Source organism: Actinia tenebrosa, unplaced genomic scaffold (assembly GCF_029948245.1).
Source record: "Actinia tenebrosa isolate PJP-AT-01 unplaced genomic scaffold, QUT_ActTen_1.0 PGA_scaffold2__45_contigs__length_23673736, whole genome shotgun sequence".
In the NCBI taxonomy this organism is placed as follows: domain Eukaryota; kingdom Metazoa; phylum Cnidaria; class Anthozoa; order Actiniaria; family Actiniidae; genus Actinia; species Actinia tenebrosa.
Genome location: NW_028292579.1, coordinates 13199904 through 13226154, shown reverse-complemented (window position 1 = coordinate 13226154; position 26251 = coordinate 13199904). Strand labels below are relative to the sequence as shown.

Here is a 26251-nt window from a genome sequence, read left to right as displayed (position 1 = left end):
GTGGCACCGGGAACCCATCGGGACCCCCAGCAAAGTTTGTTCAATTGTTAGCCAATGGCAACCGTGACGAAATATTCGTAAAATGGCCGACGCCTTTCGTGTCTAATCGATATATTTTCGCTTTACTTCGCTATATTTCGGCAAGACAAACAGTATGTATTTCAGTTGTCTCTGCAAGTCTGCAACAGTTCTTTTGATGACAGTCCTGGATGTTTCATATTATTTGAGATAATTTTTTTTATTAGCCTTTTTGTGTGATATATATTCCTAGTTTTAAGGTAGAGAGAAGGTATGGCAAAATTTACGGCTTTTAGAAACTGGTATTTGATTGGTTAACTTAACCAGCTGACGGTACCCAGCTTACCCCGTTGAATGCGCGGGAAGATTTGGAAGACATGGCTGACGATACCATGTAAGTAGAAGTTGGCCATTCAAACAATGTATCTAGTAAATTTATGCTGACTTCTGATACCTATTTACTCAACAGAAATCCAGCAGATTTGTTCAAAGTGTTGATTGGTGAGTCATATAGCGTAGTTTTGTTTCCCCGGGCACTCTCTTGTTTCAAGCTGATTACAAATTAGCATGAGCTACAGAAGAGATTTTTTCAGACCATTAGCAAGGCCTGGATATCTGGAGGGGGGAGGATGGGTGGGGGAGAATGTCTATCACATAATGTCAATTTGTGTTTTTTTTGACTATGAGGCAAAAACTGGAGGGCCCAGGTCCCTTATTACCTGGCCGTGGCAATGGGTACAACTGAGGTTTTTCATTGCACATTTTTATATCAGAAAAGTATAGTACCAGTACCTCCCCTTGCTCCAGGCCTGGTTTTACCAGTTTATATTTGGAATGGGATTTTGTCAAAGTTTGTTAATTAATGTTTGCAGACGAAATTTCATTTAAGGCTACATTCATAATGGGATCGGGGAAAATGTTGGGAGGAAAAAGGGGGGATGCACAATTTTTGGAAGAAACTTCAAGCCTTGCTTAGGGGGGATCATATTTTTTGGCATGACTCTAAGGGGGGTGTTAAGAATTATGCTGGACATTTCAAATTTTCACCTGCCCCCAACCCCCTTCCCCCTTTGCCATACATTATCAACACAGCCTAAGGAATGGTGGTGTGAGTTGATTTTTGATGATGGCAATTTGTCATCATCATCAGTCATCATCATCAGTCATCTGTCATCATCAGTGTCATCATAATAACATAATAATAATAATAATAATAATATGTCAATAGTAATATAATCAATATAATGTTCAACATAACCATTTTTCATGAAACAAGAATCTCAAAGTGGAATTCAATTAAATAATGTCAATAACATGGTCGTCATCTACATCGACTAGCTACGTCGACTAGCAACCTGCCTGTTCATTGCTTTCATTTCTGGGTTGTTTAACCTGCAATCAAACTTTAAACTATACAAGCTTTAACTTTGCAAACTTTAACTTTACAAACTTTACACTGACAATTTCGGCAGTTTGTGATCCATGTTTAACAGCTTAATTCTTTCTCGATGCTAATAACTCTAGCATTTTTTTATAACTGAAGCAGACAACAAAAGTTACAGGTTCCTGGCTTGTACTAAAATTGTTCTTTTTTAGTAAAACAGGCAAAGGGTTGCTGAAGATAACTTGTTTATTGTTGTAACTTATAGACCGTAATGTGTACATTTTTCTTATTTTATTTTTCAGCTACTGATATCCATCTTGGTTATGCCGAGAAAGACCAAATAAGAGGAAATGATTCATTGGTTACTTTTGAAGAGATTTTAGAAATAGGCAAAAATTACAAAGTATGGAATTTTTTAGAATGTCAATGCTTATTTATTTAATAGTATCATCACTCTGTAATCCCATATAATAAACTATTATGTTATTTTCAAATTCTATTTCCTGTCCAAATCAAAGATGAATTTGGTTGTTTCCATTCGCATTTTTCTTGGGAAAACTATGACTTATGGAATCAGTCTAGTATAGTTTGGAATGATATAATTAATCTGCAATAGGACTACATGTCTGTCCAATTTTGAAATGATTGAATTCAAAAAATTCCTCGGCCTCTATTGGCCTCTTCCAATTTTGTCAGTCCTCGGAATTTTTTTCATACAATTATTTCCAAATTGGACAGCATGTAGTCCTATTACCTATAAATAGCCATTAATTCATCCATTTAGTTTTTCATTCATCTAAACAAACATAAAGCAACCAACTTTATAGGGTAACATATTAGATAATGTTAAATAATATATATATTTTTTCTAATCCAATATCCTAAGTGGAATAAAGGCACAGACAAACGGTGCAACATTGCGCGCAACCTTGCAGGGCAATGTTGCTGGAGTAGGATGTTTTCTATTGCGTGCAACTAATTGCATTGTGTGTCATGGCTCGCAACATCAATTGCATGGAACATTGCGCACAATGTTGCACCATGTGTCCATGGCTTAATGCTTTGTGAGTGGCTGTATTGGAGTGGGCAGTATTTTCTATCTCTGACCATTTTTTTTTGCTTGAAAATTTATAATTTGTTTACTTCTATTTTATATTTATCCAATATTGATTATATTAATTGATTGATTGTAAAGGTTGATTTTGTTCTTCTTGGTGGAGACCTATTCCATGAGAACAAGCCATCAAGGAAAACCTTACATGCTTGTATGGCACTACTCAGGAAGTACTGCATGGGTAACAATCCATGTCAAGTGGAATTCCTGAGTGATCAATCTGTTAACTTCTCAAACAATAGGTATGTATGTATCACTTGTGGTTGTCATAAAAATCAGTACATTTTGGAACATTTTATTTTACTAAAATATATACACCTACTTGCAAGAAGGTTGTCATACCAGAATAGAACATTCGTAATTTAGTAAATTTACCGATTAGGAATAAATTATCACTGATGTCAGACTCGAAATCATCAGTTAGAAAAAGATAATTTTGGACGACATGATGTAACCGGCATGCAGACACAGGAAAAAAAACTGGATTCCCAAATTGGGAATTGTTGGCAATTTCCTTGAATTCCCAATTCGAACAACAAAGTTGGGATTTATTGTTGGGAATTTCCTTCTAATACCCAATAGAAAAACAAAATTCCCAACAAACTAACATTGGGAATCAGTGCCACGTTCCCAATTTTGTTCTCTCTGGAAATTGATGGGAATTCGTTGGGAATTCAAGGAAATTCCCAACAAATTCCCAATTTGGGAATCTGGGTTTTTTCCCTGTGAGATGAAGATGTAATTTCAAAGTTTAAACGAAAATGAATAAATAAAAAATAAGATCAGTATTTGTTTTAGTACGTTTCTGCTCGTGTAACATTGTGGCTATCATGCAGTAAATAAATAGGTTGATATAATAACAATGCTAAAAGAATTAGACTGGGAAAAATAACGTAACTAAACCTACGAATTATAGTGCTGCCTGGTGTTTCTGATATGTTAGTAGTTAGTCTGACGTCAGTGATATTTATTCCTAATCGGTAAATTAACTAAATCACTAATTTACTAAATTACAAAGTTCTATTCTTGTATGACAACCATCTTGCAAGTAGGTGTATATATAAATGTTTTGGTTTTTGCAAAATGTGTTAATGAAATACTTGTTTGAAATTGCATTGACAGTAATGTTTGGATGTGCACACCACCTTGAGTAAACGGTCTTTCTTTTAAGCTCTGTTTTGCTTGATTGGTCATAAAGTCAGACAAGTCAATGACATAATTGAAGACTGATTTCTCTGCTATTATTTTAGAGACAATCATTCTTATGACTGTTATGACCAATATTCTAAAGCTATTGTATTTTTTCACCCCAGAAAATATATTTGAATTATAAGCATCTGTCTACCTTGTAGCAACAGACTTCAATTTCCAAGAGTGTGGGAAGCTTCTGATGGTTATTTTATTACATTGGATATTTATTTTTTGTTGGAACAAGTCCTTATGTGCCTCAGCCTCATTTTGAAACAGTTTTCATAATTTAAGTCGAAAATTAAGTTGATTTGACATTAATTGTGTTTTGTTAGGTTTCCTGTTGTTAATTATGAAGATCCTAACCTCAATATATCCATGCCAGTATTCTCTATACATGGTAACCATGATGATCCAGCAGGGGTAGGTTGTAATCAACAGCATACCATAAACCTACCAATATTCTATGGTTAACCTACCAACACCTGCCTAATGGCCAATGGCAGGCAACCATTTCTTGATATTTAGTTTAACCCAGTAACTTGATTCCCCATAGCTTAAAGTTACATATATTATTTATGTCTGTTAGATGTATTTGAAAATGTTATGTTAGTAGAAAATCCACCCAGTGCATCTATTATTATGTTGTACTGTCCAATATTATATCCTTTAAACTGTTGCTTTAACTCCCACCTAAGCGCTGTGTACTTTCGCGTCTTCTCTTCATCTTTCTTTGTGCAGTTACCCATCCATTATTATTATCATTATTATTATTATATTTGTTATTATTATTATTATTATTATCATTGTAAAGCATAATGGAGAATGATTATAGGATAGAAATGTCCAAAATGCAGAAGAAGAGTAAAAGAAAATGAGAGTAGAAATATCACCCTCTCTACTACAGCTCTAGCAACGAAAATAGCTGATTGATTGATCAAGGTTAACAAAAGTGACCGCAATCAATGAAAATTAATGATGATCGATTGACCATTCAGATGGCATGTACTGCAGGCATCCCAGACCTCCTATAATCCTATATTTCCTATAATTTGTATAGGATCCTATAAAGAGCCTATATTTAAAGAAAACCTATATTTTCAATAAATAGGACAACTGCTGAGTGATTAATTTATATTTTACACTGTTTAGCATATTTGGCAAAGGAAATAAAATTTTTTTTTTGGGTTCTGTTTTTTCTATGGCTTTTTAGTTCTGCACATCATTGCCTGTGCACCCTCCCGATCCCTGGTTACGCCACTGAAAAGCTATCTTAGCTCCTATAAAGTGCATATATTTTTGGGAAAAAATTCTATATTTTCCTATATTTAGAACTTAAACAGCCTATATTTCCTATCAAATTTGTCTAAAAAGTGGCTGGGATGCCTAGGTACTGTCTACCCACCAAAAGATACCATTATTCTGTCAACATCCTACTGTAAACAGCCTTCCTTTAAAGGCAGCTGCCACTTTTCTGCTAACACCTTACTACTAACAACCTACTGTAAATCTGGGCCAATTTTTTAACAGACAATTACCTACCATCATTCAGCATATTTATACTAGATAGATAGCTAGATTGATTGATTTGATAATCTATTTTATAGGATGGTAACCTATGTGCATTAGACCTGCTTAGTGTTTGTGGATTGGTCAACTATTTTGGAAGGCCGTCTTCTGTAGATGACATCACTGTATCTCCTATTCTTCTTCAAAAGGGCCCATCAAAGTTAGCAGTGTATGGGCTGGGGTCTGTTAGAGATGAGAGACTACACAGAACATTCCTTAACCAGAAAGTGAAAATGCTGCGACCAAAGGAAGATCAGGATTCTTGGTTTAATTTACTTGTTTTACATCAAAACAGGCATGAAGTGATATACGTTTTTGTTTAACAAACATTTTAGTTAAATTAACACCTTAGCTTTGAGTTCTGTCAGCTCTGATTTGTGTGCAAAATATACAAAAATGAAAGCAGAAACTATGAATTCTTTTGGTTCATTGATTTTTTATAGATTGTACAATTTAGATTAGCATCAGCTGTTACTAATAATAGAACTATGGTTCTAATACTTATAAAGTATTCTTGAGGTAGCCAGCAGTGCAGATTTTCCTCAGGTGACAAAACTTGAAACCCCAGCAAGCACTACCTTGCCAACTGAAAATCTGTTCAGGAACTACTGGATTTGAAATATTTTCAAGTCTTGCAGACTTTGGGGGCTTATTAATAGCTGGGGGCTTAAATCATAGAGGAAATACAGTATAATATCACTGTTTAGAGAGTAAGAAAGTATATGTTCTATCAATGATTTTTTTCTTCTTCTAATGTTAGAGCTAAGCATGGCCCAACTAACTATATACCAGAGAAATTCTTGGACCCTTTCTTGGATTTGATCTTCTGGGGCCATGAGCATGAATGTCTTATTGAGCCAGTCCATGCTGAGGATCCCAATTTGCCATTTTACATTACACAGCCAGGTTCTTCTGTTGCCACTTCACTTTCTCATGGAGAATCAAAACAAAAGTAGGTATATGAGAGTAAACAGAGTCAGAACTATAGGCATCATTTTTATCATGCAACAGAATTAAGAATTTCACGATTTTACTGGTTACAGTGTGACTTCATTAACCAAGCTAGGCCAACCAAACAATTTTAAAGTTATGACGCTGAATAACATTCTGGAGTTTGAGTTGGTTCTTCTTCATTTCTGATCATACATATATAAAGTAAAATTTCTGATACACAAATATAAAGTAAAAAATATTCTTTTTAAAGGAAAAATGTAGAAATTTGTGCAGATTCTATTGTTTAAATACTCAATAATTGTGATTGGCTAATTTGTTTGAGTGGCCTTGGTTGGTATAGTTGCACTCAGTAATTGACTGTTGTAAACATATCATTATCGTATTGATATAGTGTTAGTAATAAAGACTGGATACAGTTCCTTATTGATTAACAAACTGATTAAAATGATTGATGACAGTTATATGTTTAAAAAGTTCATGATTAATTGAATGATGTCCTGACAGATCACTGTGATTGAAAATATTCAATCGTTATCTGATCAGGCATGTAGGGATCCTGGAGATCAAAGCTGACAAAGCATTTCAGATAACCAAAGTACCTCTCAAAACTGTCCGGCCATTCTACATGGAGGATATAGTTCTTAGTGAGACAAATTTAGATCCTACAGAGGAGCAGAAAGTCATGCCTTTCCTCACAGATAAGGTACTATCGTTTCCTCTAAATCTTATGTTTGAATAATAAAGAAAGCATACCATGTCTGCTTCCTGCCAAATTTACCAACAGGGTTCTTAAGTCTTTGAATAATGAATTATAAAGTTGTCATTTTTTATGTATAATGCAAATTTAATTTCTGCCGATAATTGTTTAAAACCAGCTTTTTTAATTGTGGATGAAAAATTAAGGAAAAATATTTAAAAAGTTATACCCCCGATTCTCTCATCAAAAATGGTTTGGGGCCTCTTTACAAGCAGGGACGTTAACCCTAGCACTAAGTGTACCAGCTAAGCAGGTTCATTAGATAGCTTGGCTTTTATAGCAACGAAAAAAATGGTGGCAATGTAAATTATATTGTTTCAATATTGTTCCATTGTAAATTGAAGGTGGAACAGTTAATATCTAGAGCTGAGGAAGAACATACAGGGAACAGACGACAGCCTAACAAACCTCTTGTACGGTTGAGAGTAAGTTTTTTCCTTTTTATTCCAAGTAAACTTTTTGATAGAGAAGGTCCCAATAATGAAAGCACTTAAGTGTGGTTAAATGTATTTTAGGCATAGTTAAACCTGAGGCTTGCCAGTCATTGGTCTCTCAAAGCATGTGTGGTGTCCCATGCTATGCAGGGCTGTCAGTGATGGAGCATCCTATGGGGCTGAGTTCAGACTACTTGTTGCGTGCTGCATTGCTTGTGTTAAGTTGGCACAATACTTCTGGCACAATACTTCTTACTTACACGTATGGGGAGCCCTAAGCTCTGCAAGGTGCCCCAGAAGTTACATGGGACCAACACATGAGGTCAACATTGCAGATCCAGCAACCAAATTATAATCATGAGTGCTGCTCATTTGTTTTGGCTCCCATCCCCACCCCACTGCACTGGTGGATGTATAAACTGCTATTCTTCCTTTTTTCTTTCTTTTCTATGATTTTCTTGTTTTTCTTGCCTTTCATCCCATTCCCACTCTCACTTTGTTTCTCTTTAGTACCCATTTTTCTGTTTTTGCTTTCTTTTCTGGCTTTTTTTACTATTCCCATCCAATTTTCTATTCCATTCATTTTCTCCTCCTTTTTCCCTTAACATTTTTACTATTATTAATTTTGCTAATAACAGGTTGAGTACAGTGGTGGCTTCAGCTCATTCAGCACACAACGATTTGGACAACAGTTTGTGGACAGAGTAGCCAACCCAAAAGACATTTTATTATTTCATAGAAAAAAGGAAGTCAAAAGAAAAGGTAGATAAACTTTGAACCTTTTATACCTTTACTGTACATAAAGGTGTAGGATTCACAACATATTCACATTTACATTTACCAATAATAGGTCATTTGCTCATTGTTGAGCACTTTTGGCCGCTCTAAATAAACAAAGTTTTTCTAATAAACATACTGGCTTTTAAAAAGACTTTTAGTGAATTATATTTCACTGAATAGGAGAAAATCTGGCTAAGTATGTTTGAATTAATTAGTATTGACCTAATATAGTAAAGCAGAATGTTCATAGGTCTTTCAACTTTCATTTATCTGTGTACAGTGTAATAATGCTTACCTTGACCACATCAACACATTAGGTTAACACTGATTGAGCAAAGGCTTTAGACAATAATGTATTAACACTCTGACTCATAGTGAAAATACTAGGGGAGGGGGTGTAGTGGGTGTGCATCCCCCCCCCCCAGCTGACCCAATATCTACTGTGTTATTGGTGCTTGAGTTTGGGGATTTCCTAATCATGAATAATGCACCCTCTTCTAAAAGAACTTCTTGAATCTGAGGCAATTCAAGCCAATTTTAAACTCAAGACATTTTAAGCTCCAAAACTTTTAAAATCAGGAAATAGTTTTTTTGAGAACAAATCATGTGAATGTGTATTTTCATCAACTAGTTACTGATTGAAAATTCATTTTGTTAGATAATAGTGCTATCAGACCAGATGTAGAGGAAAGAATGTTGCACCTTCGCCCAGAAGCACTAGATAATATAAAAATAGAAGACTTGATTAAGGAGTACTTGACGTCTAATGATAATGTGAGTAAATACAATAGTTGTGGATAAACTCTACAAGCTTTCTGTGACCCTTGGTCATTGACCAAAATGTTTGTATTGACTATTTCAGAGGCATACTTAAAAATATACGTGCTTGACTTGCAAATTCTAATGTCAATAGTTTAGACATCTTCAGAACCAATATATTGTGATCCCTTTGCTTTAAAAAATCAGTCATTGGCTAGGCTATTTACAGTGTGGATGACTAATGGAAATGCCAGTCAGTTCTTGATTATGTGCATATGGAAGACCCCAAACTTTATCTGAGTGACTGTCAATTCATTCTTTTCATCTACAATATTGCTCTCAACAGGCACTAGGACTCTCAATTCTGTCTGAGAACAAAATGGCTCAAGCTCTACGTGAGTTCATAGACAAAGAAGAAAATGATGCCATTCAAACTCTGGTTAACTGGCAGCTGGATGTGGCCCAGAGACACTTAAAACAAAGAAACAATGTTAGAGGAGATGAAATAGAGACTGAAGCAAGGAGGTTTGTTGTGTTAAGAAGGCAGAGGGAAGAACAGAAGAATGAAGAAGAGGAAAAAGAGGTCAGAGAGGTATGGCATGAACAGTTATTCAAACATTATGGGGTCGTTTCTGTCTTTTCGTTACATGACAGTTTAGTTACACTGTATTTAGGCTGGTTTGTTACATAAGTATGGTTGTTTTGGTGTATCATATTGTCTATATTCAAGGTATAACATAATATTACAATCAAATAACATATGATAACATGTTTAAATGTGATACACAACAAGCTACCCTGTCCAGCCAAATCCATGATCCCTAAATTTCCTGATCATAAAAAAAAAAGACAGCAAGGCGGGGTCATTGGTGAGCAAATTTATCTCGGATCAATTCATTTATGATTAATTATTATTAAAAGTAATTTACTTGTGTTTCAGGTGTTGAATAAAAGCTCAAGTAAATCCATTAATAGAAATAATGATGTTTTAAGTGATGGTGATTTAAGTGACAATGACAGTTTAGTTGCCCAAGATACAGTAACCAGTAAAAGAGGTAAAATGGGTAGATGTTTAGTACTTTTGTTTGATTTAGCATAGGATGAGAAGAGTTTATAATGAGTTAAGTGACAATGACAGTTTAGTTGCCCAAGATAAGCCTGTGTTCATAATGTATGGTAGAGGGGGGGAGCAGGTGAAACCTTTAAAAGACAAAAAAATTCTTAAGACCCCCCCCCCCCCCCCCCCACTTGAGTCCCCCAAAAAATAACTACCCCCCCTCCCCATGGGCAATCTCTCGTAGCTTCTTCTACAAATTTTGCATTCCCCCCAATTCTCAGAAAAATTATTTCGAATCTCCCCCATTTTACTGGTAAAAATTTTTCCACTCCCCCCTAAATTTCACTTGCCCCCCCCCTCTGCCATACTTAATGAACGCAGCCTAAAGCAACCAGTAAAAGAGGCAAACAATAGTAAGTTTCCATACAGTTGTAATAGACCTTTTGGGCTTGGGCATAATGTTTTCCCATTTCAGACCACGTGTTATTCCCATGATAATAAGATTCTTTGTAGGAGTTGTATCCGTAATTAATGTGTCTTCATGTACGGCCGTCAAACTGTAAAGGAATTATACTCCTAGGGAATGACGTGTAGTCTGAAATGGGAGAACTTTACCCCCAAGGCATAAAGTTCTATTAGTGAAAAAGTATTAGTCTCTACTGGTTACGGTCCAGGTATATTTGTGTTTACTAAGCTGAGGAAGTACGTAATGTTAAATAAATGAAATATCAAAGAAATTGATGCTCTTTTGGGCACGTTGCCATGCATTATGTTTCAAATGGTCGATGTCAGCTATGTCATTAATGGCGACTTAAACATAAGAAAGCTAATTTGATATAAGGGTTTGCAACTCCATGACCACCATACGTGCACAATTGTATTCAGACGTTATCATTGCTGCTTTTACCATTTTACTTGAAACTCATGAACTTGTATATTCTTTTAAACAGGCAGAGGAAGAGGAAAGGGTCAAGGTGCTACCAGTCAGCGAGGGCGGGGAAGTAGAGGGGTTGCAAGGGGAAGAGGAGAAGGGCGTGGCAGGGGTAGAAGCTCACAAGGAGGAAGAGGAAAAAAGACGGCCCTTATAACAGACTGTGAGTTTGAATGTCTTCATCCTATTTATGCTACATATGTACTGGTTTAAGATATCGTTTATTCTTATGTTTTTTGTGGTTTTTCTTAATCATTCGCGAAAATAAATAGAAATATTGTAGTTCCAACTCTCTAACATTCAGCTTACTGAGTTCTTTAGTGATACGCAAAATAGGCTCTTAATTGAAAAAAATATTTTTTGTTTTATCTATCGTTATTGCCTTAGCTTTTTTTGGATCAGGGAAGACCAAAGCAGATGCAACGGTAAGTAGCTATAACAGGCAGTGAATCTGTATCATTTATTTTGTCGTCAGTGTAACTATGAGCAGCTGCGTTTGAATAAAAATGGCAAGAACGGGAAGCCAATTAGAGAATGTCCTATGCTATGAAATAAATCTAACTTGATATGTTCCTGATGTTTTCAGATGATAAGCAGCTCAGATGATGATGAGGAGTTTAATGCACCACTTTCATCGCACAGAACCAGCACACAGTGAGTAATGTCTGCATGAGTGGTTTAGTTTTGATCCGTTTACGACTCTCGGGTGGATCGAGAATATAACACATTTTGCATCGCAATAAAGAAGTCTTGTGTAGTTTGGTTACAAGTGGATGGACAAACAGAATGAATGGATAAAGGGATGTACGAATGTATGGGTGGGTGGATGGAGCACTGAATGAATGGTTAGGAGGTAGAAAAGGATGGATGGAAGATTGAATGGAATTTATTTTCTGAGTATAGTTTCGCCAGGATACATAAAAAGAGTATGCGCAAGTAACATTCAAAATAACGAAGACAGAAAGAAATCAATTTGCTAGGGTATCCGCTGTAACAGCAATTGGCAATTACTGCATACGGGCCTAAACAATAAGAAAACCTAACAGTAATACTTCCTTTTCTACAACAAGTTGGACTCTTAGTTGAACTTTGCGCTCTGTTAGAATACATGTTGGCATATAGTTATTAAAGACGTTTGTTTCTTCAACAAATAATGAGTTTTACCCAACTTTCAGGCGCATTACACATGTCCAGGGTACAAATGGCTCAACGAAAAAAATTCTATTAACAAACAAAAGCTGCGCGCACTCACATACATACTACTACGAGGCCATACTGAATCATCATGACTGGTTGAAGAAACGAAAGTGTAATAAGTTCAATACCAACTAACGTCATTTTAAAATTTAGGGGTACAGTTTTCCAGTGTTTGATCGATTGATTGAATGGTTGGATGGATGGAAGTATTGATAGAACGTAAGAAAAAAGGAGAGAATGGCTGGATGGGACGGGAAGAATGGATGGGAAGGATGAATAAAGTGGATGCATTGAAAAAATGAAATTTTCACGATTTTTGCAGAATAAAAGGTCCTTCAACTCCATCTCACTCGAGTTTTAAAAAGAAAACCATAGAATACGAGGTAAATCAATAATTTATCATGGAAATTGTAATAAATGATACTCCAAACCTCCAAAAAATGCTACTACTGATGCATACTACAGTGTACGAGTAAACCAGTATGTATCACTCACGACGGAGGCAAAACAGTGTTGGAAATGGTAATGATGATCTGTCAATACCCAATAGTGCAGCGCGCAGAAGACGTCATAAGACATGGACAAAGGCGAAACTCAGACAAACATATTATTTTCATAGCCGATCCCCTTAGATCTTTGTTTAAATGAGTTATTATTCTAACTTAAGGTAAAAAAGAAAAAAAGAAAAAAAAAAACGGTTCGTGTAACTCTCGACACGGTTAAACGGAATACAAAGTTTGTCTGAGTCTTAAAGCTATTTTTAGAATCTGCGCGCTGCGCTATTAGCCAAAAAGGGATTTATATATTTCATAACCAAACGACTTCACTGGAACGGATATCGCAACCCTTACTCGTTTGTTTTTTGGTTTGATAGCATAGCTTGTTGGTTTTTCCTTTCCTATTTCTTTCACTGGACGAAATGTACCACTAGACCCCTTTGGACCAATGAGAGCGCGAGAACATTTATCGTTGAGTTATGATACCAATTAGTCTAAACCTTATAGTGCGAAGGCATTTAACCCGTGAAATAAAAAATACAAGTCAAAATCAATAGTCAAATAGACACAAATGAAAACAATAGAATATTATGGTCTGTTAATGTCTAGTGTCTATGGTCTGTCTATATCTAGTTCACGGGTTTAGTGACTTCAATCTAATGGTATATCACAAATCCTGATCTGTGGTTGGTTGAGTTACTAATGGTCTATCAGTGATATCACCTGTTGGAAAAAATTCCCAGCTTTGACAACCAAAAAATTGCGAATAACTTGCTGATTTCAACCTACTTTTGTTTTATTTTATTTTTTTTAATTGTATCTTGTGATCCATTTATTTGACCGATTAGTAGGTTTGGTCTAAACGAACTTGTCTCTCTCATGGTCTAGAAGTCTCGTAGACCATTCGGTCTGCCGGTCACATTGTTATTATATCCTAACGATGAATTTTTGGCGTTGTCATTGGTCCAAATAGGTCACGTGCAGGAAGGATATCGCACAATGTCCCTGTCCGAAGTTATATCCGTACAGTGAAAAATAAATTACGTAAGAACAAAGAGCAAAAATATGAAAAACAAAGAAACTTTGTTTTTACAAACGAGTGATAGTGAAATTGAATATTTGGATCATCCTCGTACATAATCATCCAAAATCACAACCACTAGAAGGTTTTTTTTTACTATATACTTTCTGTCGATTATATTTGTTAGGAGAGTGACGATTCTGATAACCCGTTCAGTTTAGAGCCACGCAACAAGAAAGTGCGAAGATAGCCAACCCATTGATGTCACCAGTACCAATTACTACCACGTGACAAATGCCGTAAACATTCGACGAAAAATATTCATATTTTGCTTATTTACATCAAATGTGTCCGTGTTTTATAAAGAGTAGAAAAAGGAAACAACAGAAAAATACTTTTATTAGGCAAGAAGATTTTAGTTTTAAGCATTAATTGATTGTAAATACAGAATGTTTATTCAAGCTGGCATTAGTGTTTTAATAATTTATTTGTCAATGGTCTCGCATGGTAGAGTGCAAGTCATATATCCCTGAAACAAAACAAAACATTATATATGGACCGTTTTGTCAAGATTTCGTGCGCATCTAATCTCGCAGGCCAAAAAAATGAAAAATGTAAATGTAGTAAAATTGAGAAGCCATGCAGTTTTAGTTATATTTAAAAAGGAGAATAACCGATTTTATGAATTCTTATCGAAAAATCTCAGAAATGTATGATAATTCTCATTATAAAGCTCCTGTTCTGGTATGTTGGTCCGTCAAGTTTCCAATCTCGTACCCAGAGCCTGCGTTTCTTCTGGCCTGCGGCGAAGAACGAGGGCTCTGGCCAATCTCGTACCCAGAGCCCTTATTTCTTACTGCGCATGCTCGACGAAATAATTGGGCTCTGGAAAACTCCAAACCGGAAGACCCAGATTCTGGGTTTCTCGCACATGCGCATTATGACAAACTAGGTAAATTCAAAATGGCGGACGATGTTCAACGAGCATGTGAATTTGCGGTTGGAAAATTAGGTTTTGAAGATGGTTTTCAGTTAAATTAACTCCGAAAATATCTATTGGATGGACATCAATACAATTTCCATTACAAAACCAGCAAAACTTTGAAAAATCCGGCCCTACAGGCTTTTTTGGTGTACTTAATTCGAGACGCCATCTTGTTTGTTTTCCCTAGTACTGTAATTTTTACTTCCGGTATCTTCCTTTGTTCTCGAGAACCAATCACAGCACAGGAAATATTGGAGTTTTCCAGAGGCCAATTATTTCGTCGAGCATGCGCAGAAAGAAATAAGGGCTCTGGGTACGAGATTGGGCTCTGGCATAATCCATATTTTGGCGCATGCGCAATTTTCGGAAAGTGAGATGTAAACGTTCAAAATAATCAAAGTAAAAGTCATAGTACAAATTTAAAATCGGGGAAAAAAATATTTTTAATCTTTGGCAAGTCTTTGAACGCGTGCGCTGTTATACCGGAAGTCCAAGAAATCCTGGTCTCAAAAAATGAATTATGCCAGAGCCCTTGTTCTTCAACGCAGGCCAGAAGAAACGCAGGCTCTGGGTACGAGATTGTCAAGTTTCTTAAATTTGGATGCGCGCGCAACCTTAAGAAAAAGGTCTATTTTCTAGCTGCAGCTATTTTATAGTGGATGTTACTGGAGCAGAACGTTAGGAGCAAAAGCAAATACCTTTACGTGAATTTTTATATCTGACTTACAACCTCATGGTTAATAATCGTTTCACGGATATATGGCGTGTACACTGCAGTTGTTTTAGTTGCATTACATGGCTTGTAGCCTTTCAGTCCAAAGGACGTACACAAAACTAAAAAGAGTTATTCTTGCATTAATTAGTAGCTAATCCTATAACTGAAAAGGAACATGAAGTAATTCTTTCATCTTTTGTTTTCATAATAATTTGGGGTTCATGTATTAATCTCACTGCTCTTTTCTTTCTGAGCGTTGCTTCTGTTGTTTTGGCTTGTAAAGCATCAAAACCTTTTCTTCATCTCCTTTTTCGTTTCGATGGACTTCTTTCAACTTTTGCTTTGCTTTATCGCCTTTTACGACAAAGACGTTATCGCTCTCTGATTTTTCCGCTATAATAGGAAAAAATAAACCATATTAAAAAGCCACAAAACATTGAAATGAAAGAATTTGTTTTGTTTTGCAAGGGGAATTTTTCGGTGTAGTTTGCTGCCAAGTCAGCAAGTACATCACCGTTAACGCTCAGAATGTGGTGTTCAGTAAAAAATTCTTTTGTGAAAATGCGTCAAAGTTCGATAACAAGCTATAGTCTATAAGACAATAAACTGAAGATGGTGAATGATCTACTTACAGTTGCAGTTCAGGGCTGTGCAAACCCAATGTCCACAGGCACAGACACTATTAAGAAAAAAGAAGCAACGTCAATCACGGTTTGTTGAACCCTGAACAAAATTTCAAGTTGATCCAAGTCAGAGCACGTCTAACTAACAGATGTAATATTAGAATTTAGGACGCTGGATTTTTCTTAGAGAATAGAATAGCGGATGATCAGAAGTAAAAACCCTCTAATCAAGGGAGAGACTCGATTTAAGTGTATTCAAGAGAGCATAAATCAGAGCGGGAAACTTCTTAATATCGCGCACGCCATTTACATTCCCGGTTGGGCTATTTTTAGGAACCAAACGCAGTTCAAATTTCGCCTTACCCTACTCCCGTGCGTGAACTAGTGCAAGAGCGCACTCGCGCGCTGGTTGACGCACTGAGGTAGTGTAAGGCGAAATTTGAACTGCATCCGGTTTCTAAAAATAGCCCAACATGATGCGCGCGATATTAAGACGTTTCCCTCTCTTATATTTATGCTCTCTTGGTGTATTAACAAGTCTTACCAAGTATTACATTCTGCTGGGATTTCTGCACCGTCATCAAAGTATTCCCCCTCGAGCTCACAACCTTTAGAAACAAGATTAAGAATTGAGAAAAGAACATCCACTCGTTCTGTGAGTTGAAATGTGTGTTACTATGGCAAGGCACTCTGACGAGGGAAGTTATTTTACCAGGTATTTGCCTTGCAATGCTACGCTCTTTATATTCTCCGAAATTTAGCTCTTGGGACTGGATCTTGGTGTAAGTTCTGAGTTTTGCAGTGACAGTGTGGTAACTTCATGAATGCTTTACTTCGCTTATTCTTACTTACGTTCTTTTGGTGGCTTTAAAGCTGTTGAGACATTAAACAACTATTAGTACAAACGGCATATTCCTAACTGAAAAAATAATATTCCCTTCAAATCTTTTCCCTGGCATTTATAATGACTAGGTTTTGACTGGCAAATCATAGAATTATTATTATCATGTTCAGAAATGCAAGGAAATGAGAATGATGTTACCTGGATTTAAGCACTTCATAAATTCATGGAATGTAAGCTCCCAATCAGCATCTTCATCTGAGACTGCGATCAACGCATCTGCGCAAAGCCCTTGCAGAACAGGATTGATAAATTTATCGGCACCTGGCATCTAAGAGTGAATCCAAGTATAATGTAAACATGTTTAGACTTGCAAGTGGAAGGAGTCTAATATTTCTCTAATACCGGGGTTTTGGGGTTCCTGTTTCAACTGTGCCCGTGAGAAGACCCCCTTCGCTTCTTTTTGCTCGGTTTCAGTTCTCGCTCGTTCCAAAGTTCCCCCAAAACCCCGGTTTCTCCCGAAACCCATAAGAATGCCTGCTTTGCAGGCTACTAAATACGCTAGTAATTATTTCACGGCTTTTTAAAACCACTCTATACGTAACTGTGCTTGACCGAAGGAAGAAGGAAAATTACTAGTCTTTGTTTGTTGTTTCTTTTTCTTGATTTTAGCTTGAATGGGGCTTACTCACGCGGCAACCATGACGACTGGAACAATACGCTACCATATCCTCGCAATATTCAAGTGCTTGAGAATAAATTTATGGGTTAAACAAATTTGTTTATTCTCCTTAGAATAAACGTTGCTGCCGCGTAAGGCCCATTAGGAGTGAGGATGCATAACGAAACGAAAAGACCAGGTTTTGGAACGAAACTTTGCATTTGCATCCTAACTGACCAATCAGAAGTCATGATTTTTACCTAGTCTGCTTACCTGTCCAACTGTATTGTTAAATTTGATGAGTTGTGCAAATTCCTTTCTGCTTAATTTAGCGTTCTTGTCCACATCCATTGCATCAAAATACTTTTTGAAGATGTGATGATCCCCAGCTGATTCGTCAACAGCTTGATCAAGGAACCTCAGCCAAACTATAAGCCTGTTGCGTAAATCATCTCTGTTGTGCTCATAACAAACCACTACAGTCATAGAAAAGAAACATGCATACATTCATTCAGTATCCGGACTTTTCCTAGACTGCAAGCAGTCCCTGTATTTCCGGCCTTGGTCACTGTTAGGCGTTTGCTTTACAGTGGAACCTCGTTAATCCGGTCACCGAAGGGACATTCAAAAGTGTCCGTATTAACGGGGTGACCGTATTAAGTGGGCTGTCAAAAATATGTTAAAAACGTGTTTTATTAATCAGTACGAAACTACTAAACAAATTAAGTGCAATAATGCATATTGTATTTTTAAATAAAGTTTCTAAAACTTCTGATGCTATTGGAGCTCAGTTATAACTCAACTTTAGTAGTACTTTAAGTAATGCTCCTAATAAGAACGATAGCGCTTTCTATTGTTCTGCGGCATATCGCTTGCCCCACATCAGAATTTTGAGATTTTCTACTGGGGATGTATCAACCTATGGAGAGATGTTTGTGAAAAAATATGAACTAAAAGTCGCTTCTTAAGACGTTTACTTATGAAATTGAGGTTTTCAACCAATCACAACATCCAAAAGCAATAGAAAGAAAAAGCCTCAAATTTGTCATTTTCCCCACATAGAATTTCTGTCGTATTGAAGCACAGAAGATTTATCACTAAAAGGGAGTTTGTCAGTAGTTAAATATCACAAAAAATATTCTTCTCCATTTTTCGTGTTTCGACCAATAGCTAGATTGGTTTAAACAATACTACAATTATCACCTTTCTATATTCCATGCCGTTGAGTGCTATCGTTCTTATCTGCATCGTTACTTAAAACTTTAAATTATACAGTAGTACAGGACTATAGATATAACAGTAGAACAGAGAAAACTGAGTACAGTAACAACTACTTTTAAAATAGGCAGTGACTTTGCTCTGTACAGACGAATGAAGCTTCCTTTGAAGCCATACTGACTCGAGGCTGGATATCACCCCAGACAGGCTATCGGCATGGCTTGTTTTAATACTGTACCGCTATAAAATAAATGCGGACATACTTTAGCGCATCGCGCTGTACGTGTTTCTCTGTTTGAAGTTGTTGTGTTGATTCTGATTCTACAAAAAGCATTACTGTAGAATGTTAACCAAATGATTAAAACAATCACAGATTTTGCAGCAATAACTTATTTACAGTATTTACATTAAGATCTAAACTGTAACCTATTTGTCCTGGCCCCAATACGCGGTTAAAAAGTATGGAAGTTTGTCAATCGGGCCACAAAAAAGTGGACGTTGGCCGTATTAACGGGTGGCCATATTAGCGGGTACATTTTACAGTAAATTTATGGGCATTTCGTCGGGTACCAAAAGAGCTGACCGCAATAACGGGATGGCCGTAAGGCGGACCACTGTAGTTGATTTGGCCGAGCGAAGATAAGAAGCAAGTCTATCGCAGTCTAGACTCTTCCCCTCTTTACTTTGCTCATTAATTTAATATCTTCCCACCACCTCCCTTGGTAAACATTGTGTCAGCCCTTGGGAAGAGTGGTCTGACACGTACTTAACTGCACAACGCTCACTCGCAAGGCTTATGGGGTTTGGGGGGGGGGGGGGGGGAGGTGTAATGTGTTGAAAGGGAAAAGGTATCCTTTTTTGGCAGCCACGTAGGCAATTTAGCAATGTAAATGAGTTTGCACCATACAAACAACCCGAACAAAATCGTACATCGATTCCAGTCGCTTTCACAACAACATAGTGCCAATCGAACATCAACGAACATTGCACTCGGTGTCGTATGTAAGTAGAGTTTCTTGTTGGTTCTCTTCTGTGCTTGAAGAGTTGTTTATTTCGGATTCTCCGGTTTTTCTCCCTCACTAAAAATGTGACTTCTTTCTCATGAATTCATTGAAGAAGAGCCACGCATTCTGTGGAATCCACTGTCCGAAACGTCAGTTCCTATTTTCACTACGGTGTAAAACTTATCAATCTACGATAACTGTTTCATTAGAAACACCGACGCAGTCCACGCTAGTGTTTACTAGCCATCATCTACATATTGTTAATCCCATTATTACTTCAAGGAACGAGTTCAAGAACTAAGCATTACGGTGGCATTTCCATTTACGCACCAAAACAATGGACTAATGCTCTCACTTTCATCATAAAAGGGTGAAAGTGAATGTCTTGAAGACATTTATTTTCTAGTGACTTCAAATTTTATATTGAATTTCATATCGTTTCTTATCTGTATCTCGTTTTTGTCCTTGTAAAGAGCATTGACCTTTTTATGAAATAAAGTTATTAGAGTGCAAAGCATATATCCGTGAAATAGCACAGAAACTAAGTAGCACTAAACACATATATTTGTTTTGTTTACAATTGTTTCATTGGAGCCATTTTGTATCAATTCATGGTTGCAAGCATTTCCAAGAAAGTCAAAAGACAAAAACATGGCGGCCATTGTGGTGGCGTTAACAATGGAGGCTGATGAGAAATCTTTTGTTAAATGGTACCAACATGGCCGCGATGACGTAACGTGCAATCAAAAAACTAGTTGGTGGTATGTCACGGATATATGGCCGGTTTGCACTCTATCTAGCTTCTGCCGTAAAGCCTCCTCTAGCTAGTCTGACTCGTAGTTTTTCAGGATTTTCTCGCTTAAACATTTTGCTTGTCACACCAGATAAGCAACAACTATCGATGCTATTTTTTTTGGCCTTCCCCGTCTCGACCAGCTAAAAGCCATTTTGTTTCGGAAGAGGAGAAACTACATCACAATGGCAACAGTGAAATTACAAATGACACGTGGAATTTCACCTTAAAATATGGGAGTAATTTGTCGTTCATGGTATTATCAAGATAACCTCCTTTTGACACTCTTTCGATTAAAACTTGGGCAAAATTTCTAATGAGTCTGGCTAAGCCAGGAAACACTTTGAAGCCGGGTCAAGGAGATGACAAGGAAAGGCGCGCCTCATAAGAATGCAGCAGCAGATATCCTGTGACTTTGATAAAAGTGATCAACAAGGCACTCATTATGTACGCCAGAGTGTGGGTGGGGGCAGAGAAAATTTAGGAATGGGGGGGGGTCTGAAAATTAAGTGTCGATTCAACGGCTAAAATTAATATTTAATATTTTTTCCAGGGAAGTATGAAATTTTAGAGTGTTTAAAAAGAGCTCCCCCCTCCGCCCTCCACCCCCGGCATACATAATGGATAAAGTAACTTAGGCCAATCAAAAGCGCTTTTAAATAAATTTTACAGCGTACGTTTTTGCAATGAAATCTGGTTAACGTACCTGGTTTTGACTTGTGGACCTTTCCGGTCGGGGGTTGTGTTGGGTAGATATCTGTAACGCAGAGTATTGTATTTGAGTCCAGTTGTCTAACATACTCTTAAAATGAATTTGATTATCTAAGACGTTAGCATTAGAGTCGTTACCTGCACATGGTCCATTGTTCTCGATAGCAATTTTCTTGCCTTGAACACATGCTGTCCTGTGCAGCTCACAGTGACTGGGGTATGTTATGCCATCTGAACCACACACAGTCTTCTTATGATCTGGACAGCGGATGATACACTGACAAGTTGCGTTACCTTCCTCTATGATACACTCCTGACCAGCGTGACAAAAGACGTTTGCGCAATGGTCTGTTGTGACAAACATATTTACTAAGGATTAGAATAAATGGCCTCTTATTCTGTGCATGTTGTAAATTCTGCTTGTTCAAAGAAGGCTGAGAGCGCTCGATGACAATCAAAAGGGAAAGAAGACAAAATTATTATCATTATTAAGGCAAAAGAAAAAAAGGAGGGGTATTTGTTGATGAACGAATCTAAAAACTAGACGCACTTTGGTGCGTTTACTCGGGCTACCATCAAGATGTCCAACTGATAATAGATAGTAGATTTAGTACGAGTATGAAAACAGCATCGCGCAATGAGTGGCATATGGAATATCTCCGATGATCGAGTTGAGTTGTCATACAAACTATGAAAATGATTTAACAAAGCATTAAAAGTCATCAGTATTTAGGTGTACACAAGTACCTTGAGGATGGGGGAAGCCATGTGAATCTCGAGCATGAGAGTCAAATATCCTAAGGGACAGACCATTGGATATTTGAGGGATTCAGTATGCAGTATTTAACCTTTATGCATAAAAAACTTATCCTTGTTGTTATAGATACAAGTCCGAGGCTCCTCGACTATGAAAAATACGTTAAATGGTGTCTTGAAAGATTTTCCGTGTCTCTCATCTTCAGAGTAGTTGTCAATTAAGTTAGAAGAGTTAGTAATTGTTTGTTCGAATACGTTTGAGTCCCATTTGTGTTACTTTTCAGTTGATTTGAGATCATTTGAGTTTCATTTGAATTCATTTAAGTTTCATACGAACCGTTTCGAAACCGACCCTTTTGGCTGTTCGTCATCAAACTGAGAATGTGTCGACTGGACAGGTCATTTAAATTCAGGCATTTGTCGCTCTACGTTCCTAACACTGATATCAACTGGGCTGCAATATCACTCCTATTAAAGCAGGCTTGGATTGTAATTCCAGTTGCTCTCGCTGTATTATGACGTATTTGGGGCGATCTTGATCTCCAAATACATAATATAAAATTAATAATACAAATAAATATAAAAATTTGACGCCGTCGTCATCAAATGAACTGGATAATTCGTTCGCAAATCTATTGACTTCGATAACAAACTATCAGGCCATGTATCCAATCTGATCTGAAATGTAGGGCTTCTAGCTTCTTGGAATCAACGTTTGCAGCATCACTAATCAATCAATGAAAAAGATGAAAACCAATGTCAATACATTCGTCATTTTGCAAATCCGACCTCGTTTCGATGCCCCAATTGGTTACCAGACTGAGCGTGTTTGAACCGCAAAAGTAGAGAATCAGCAAAGTAGCACGACCAGAAAATTTAATGTATTGATAAATTTGAGGAAAAAACATATTAAACTTGAATGAGCATAAAAGTTAACAACCATAGTCCGCAGATGCAAGAATTAATGACTGCGAACACGCCATACCTCCCCTTGTGATATTCGAAATAAATCCTTGATTTGATGCCAAATGGCAGCGTAGGCTCGCATTGGCCATGCCGCTTGCGCGCCTAGAATTCCTAGACCTAATTCAATAATGACCCAAGAGATCAGTCAAGTACTCAGCTACGGCAGAAAACCAACAACAGATGCCAGTGTTACTCATTATCTTCCCTGTCTGAGTGAAATCAGGTGGATCGCAATAGAAGCGAAATAAGAAATTAATTAATAAAACGAAATAAAAGATATTTTCCAGTTGGGGAACAAATGTGTGGAACTTACGGAAAAAGACGGTAAGACGTTTCTGGCTGCAGGCATTTGAATAATGATTGCTATTATTATGAAAATCATTGCATTGGCCGTTTATTTAATAATACCCTAGTCCCAGAGGCTCGACGATTTTTCTCCCGGCCGCTGCTTCGCAACTAGCTCACCGCTTCCCTGCTCAAAATATACGTGGCTGGGAGAAAAATCGTCGAGCCTCTGGGACCAGGGTAATTTAACAGATGAGTGATGGAATATCTTATTACGTTGCGTCTAGATACACGGTCGACATCAAATAATAACAGGAATGAAAAGCTAATAAAGATATAAATAATCAAAACTTGTCTGTCGTTTCCATATCAAAAAAAATTAATAAAATCAACTCAATTGTTCACAAGAAGGATTTAGACAACCCAGGCGTAATCCCAACATTCGTGGGGCTATTCGTCTACACGCAGGCTGAAAATGGTTGAAGGTTTTCCGGTGGATGTCAGCCACTCTTGACATATATCAATAATTAAGTTTGTAGTTCTTTTGCTGTGAAAGCTTCATTATTTGAGTAGTGTTTGAAGGCGCTACGAAAGAAAAGTTCAGGAAAACCTTTGCCTGAGGTTTTCGCGTGCCTGTTGTAATATTTTGTTCAAGTCAATCCATTTGCATGCATGCAGTGGGGCAATTATGGTATATATATGTAGTTTTAGGGTCTCAATAAACACGCTACGCATGACCACCGCCGTCTCGAAAAACTTCAAAATTGTAAGGATAAACCCTTTTTATAGATAACTGTTGCCTCTTACCATTATCTTCTTTTTCTTCGCTCGGCTTCACAGTTCTCTGTAAAAGAATGCAAAAATATTGTACATTTGTTCTGAAGTTTCAATCTAATTAACTTTATCTCGGTATTAATACAGTACTTGAATGGAATCTTTTAAATTCAGAGATGGATTTGTTAACCTAGCTGTTGACATGATTGAATCATTCTAATACTTTAGTACTTTGGCTTTTAATTAATTTATCAAATCATATAGTCCATCACCTGACAAGTATATGTGCGAATGTGCTTTCTAGTCTAAAGACGACTCAGTTGGCTTCTTTAATCTTCTCGATAAACAGGATTTACAACCTCGACAATGTTTCTTGTGTATCATTATTATCGATGGTTTGTTTTGTCTTCGATGTTTTACATACGAAACCACTAGAGGTTGTCTATCTGAGAACTCAGATGAGGGGATCTCAGAGTCCAAGCAAGTTCAGTTTCCTTGCAACGATATACAAACGTATTCCGGCGACTGACATGTACATATAATTCCGCAAAGTGTCTATTTTTTCAATAATCCTAGATGGAGTTAAAAGCAAAAGCATAAAAATTGAATTCTCTTCTAACAACTGTCGATAGACCTTCTCTTTGATGTTTTAACACAAAAGAATCTGTATTGAATTGTTGTGGTATTCGTTGGGCTCTTACCGCGTAGAGAGTCGCTGGAAGAAGAACAGCACACAGCAAGATGATAATTCTAAGCATTTCAGACCTTGTGAGATTACTGGACAAGGTATTCAGAACCAATTAAGAGTCTTCTTCCTCTTCTCCTTGTTCTTCTGTTACCTTAGTGGTGTTGGACTGATGACTGAATGGACAGAAAACTTTGTTTTACTCAATCAGCGAGAAAGACCTTCGGCCAAATTTCAAAACAAGCAAATGCCGAACAGTTTTAGTACCAAAGGCCCTTGACACTCGCAAAGAAGCCGAGATCTGAAAGCCTTGTCTCTAAGAAGAAAACAAAGCTCGAAGTGAATCTCCAAGTCAATCTAACCTTTTGATTCCCATACCTACCTAATTCGAAGCAGAGAGTAGTAACTTGATAGCTCTCGTGAAGCAATTTGTGTCAGATTTTTGGCAGGCCTACTTAAATGTCATACTCCTATCCGCTAGGTTTTCGTGTGTTGATCACCTCTTGACAATTAGGGTCACATTCCTTCTGGATCCTGCGGTCACATTCGACTCATTCTAATAGAGAGTTCTTTTCGCCGAGGTATTCTAAGTATAGACCCACAAATTAATGTAACTTTTTTTTTTTTTTTGTATTGTCAAATGAGGTCTTCGTCTAGCTCCACTTCAATGGAAAGGTCATGTTAAACATATAGGTTTTTCCTTTTTCCCCATTCACAAATCTACAAACCTCTAGTTTTGATATTAGTCTTCAGTAATGTTAGGGACACTTTTTTAAAAGTATTTTCCTTCCCTCTTACTTCCAGTCTACCTTAAGTAAGCTGTTCAGGGCCCGGTTTGTACGAAAGCTGGATAGCGTTATCCAACGGATAAATCTTATCCGGTGGATAAATTTATTGCATGGATAACAACAGCATTAACTGAATAATTATAAGGATTTTTTTTTATCCGTTCCGGTATATAAAAAATCGTGCGTTTTGGTTGGCTGTTTGAGGGAGGGGGTATTTTACGGCAAACGTGAAACGTCAGTTGACCATCAAAAAATTCTTTAAAATTAGTGAAAAGGAATCGGAAAAATCTCCAAGTAGCAGATAAACAAAAGAACACTTGTCTTTGTCGAGAAAGTTTGCAAAAGGTGTAGGGAAACGATGAAAACGTGGTCACGTTTGCCGTTTGCGGGAAGGAAAAACGGGAATCTTAATCTGCCTGGTATCTTCCCGCGCTCGCGGTCCGGTATCCTTTGCCGCTAATAAACAACAAAACAAGACGACTACAAAAACAAGTAAAAAGAATACGGGAAAAAATTAATAAGTTATTTACCGTCCTATAGTCGGTCCGGATAGGGAAAAACTGTGCCCTCGGTCTTGAAAACGGACCTTGGCCTACCGGCCTCGATCCGTATATTCAAGACCTCGGTCACAATTTTTTTCCTATCCGGACCTCCTGGCCGGTATATAACATATATATCGGTTGGATAACGCAATCCACCCTTCGTACGACCGGAACCAGTTGGCTTATGTCCTTTGACAAGGCTCATATATTCATTAGAAGTTCAAGCGGGTTTTTTATGATATCA

General features: G+C 37.1%; 2 protein-coding genes across 4 annotated transcripts; one reads left to right on the top strand and one right to left on the bottom strand.

The window, feature by feature from the left end:
- The first annotated feature begins 20 nt into the window (after positions 1-20).
- On the top strand, positions 21-15552 carry LOC116304270 (double-strand break repair protein MRE11). Its single transcript, XM_089033484.1, has 18 exons — positions 21-412; positions 488-519; positions 1705-1805; positions 2598-2758; positions 4040-4127; positions 5312-5568; positions 6034-6225; positions 6771-6930; positions 7329-7409; positions 8057-8180; positions 8857-8972; positions 9304-9549; positions 9898-10012; positions 10965-11108; positions 11333-11370; positions 11532-11599; positions 12465-12525; positions 13848-15552. Exons 1-18 carry the CDS (start codon positions 396-398, stop codon positions 13908-13910), a joined length of 2064 nt encoding a protein of 687 aa, XP_088889610.1. The 5' UTR covers positions 21-395; the 3' UTR covers positions 13911-15552.
- On the bottom strand, positions 14043-25200 carry LOC116304271 (follistatin-related protein 1). 3 transcript variants are annotated; one of them, XM_031713981.2, is made up of 11 exons: positions 25060-25200; positions 24694-24853; positions 24026-24062; positions 21350-21559; positions 21207-21257; positions 17759-17961; positions 17026-17155; positions 16836-16856; positions 16528-16591; positions 15993-16039; positions 14043-15753 (listed from the first exon to the last, which is right to left on the bottom strand). In XM_031713981.2, the coding sequence occupies exons 2-11, from the start codon at positions 24748-24750 to the stop codon at positions 15593-15595; spliced, it is 981 nt and encodes a 326-aa protein (XP_031569841.2). In that variant the 5' UTR covers positions 24751-24853; positions 25060-25200; the 3' UTR covers positions 14043-15592. The 3 variants fall into 3 exon arrangements, with proteins under 3 accessions (XP_031569841.2, XP_031569840.2, XP_031569839.2); XM_031713980.2 differs by lacking the exon at positions 25060-25200 and adding an exon at positions 24945-25053; XM_031713979.2 differs by lacking the exon at positions 25060-25200 and having other exon boundaries at positions 24694-25051.
- Between the last annotated feature and the right edge of the window lie 1051 nt (positions 25201-26251).

Excerpts from the sequence above, each read along its gene's own strand:
- LOC116304270 (XM_089033484.1), top strand. Across the intron at positions 520-1,704 it reads TTTGTTCAAAGTGTTGATTG|CTACTGATATCCATCTTGGT; the intron begins GTGAGTCATATA and ends TTTATTTTTCAG. Across the intron at positions 1,806-2,597 it reads AAATAGGCAAAAATTACAAA|GTTGATTTTGTTCTTCTTGG; the intron begins GTATGGAATTTT and ends TTGATTGTAAAG.
- LOC116304271 (XM_031713981.2), bottom strand. The coding sequence starts at position 24,750 with ATGCTTAGAATTATCATCTTGCTGTGTGCTGTTCTTCTTCCAGCGACT. Across the intron at positions 21,258-21,349 it reads GAACAATGGACCATGTGCAG|ATATCTACCCAACACAACCC; the intron begins GTAACGACTCTA and ends TCTGCGTTACAG. Across the intron at positions 17,156-17,758 it reads TTAACAATACAGTTGGACAG|ATGCCAGGTGCCGATAAATT; the intron begins GTAAGCAGACTA and ends ATTCACTCTTAG.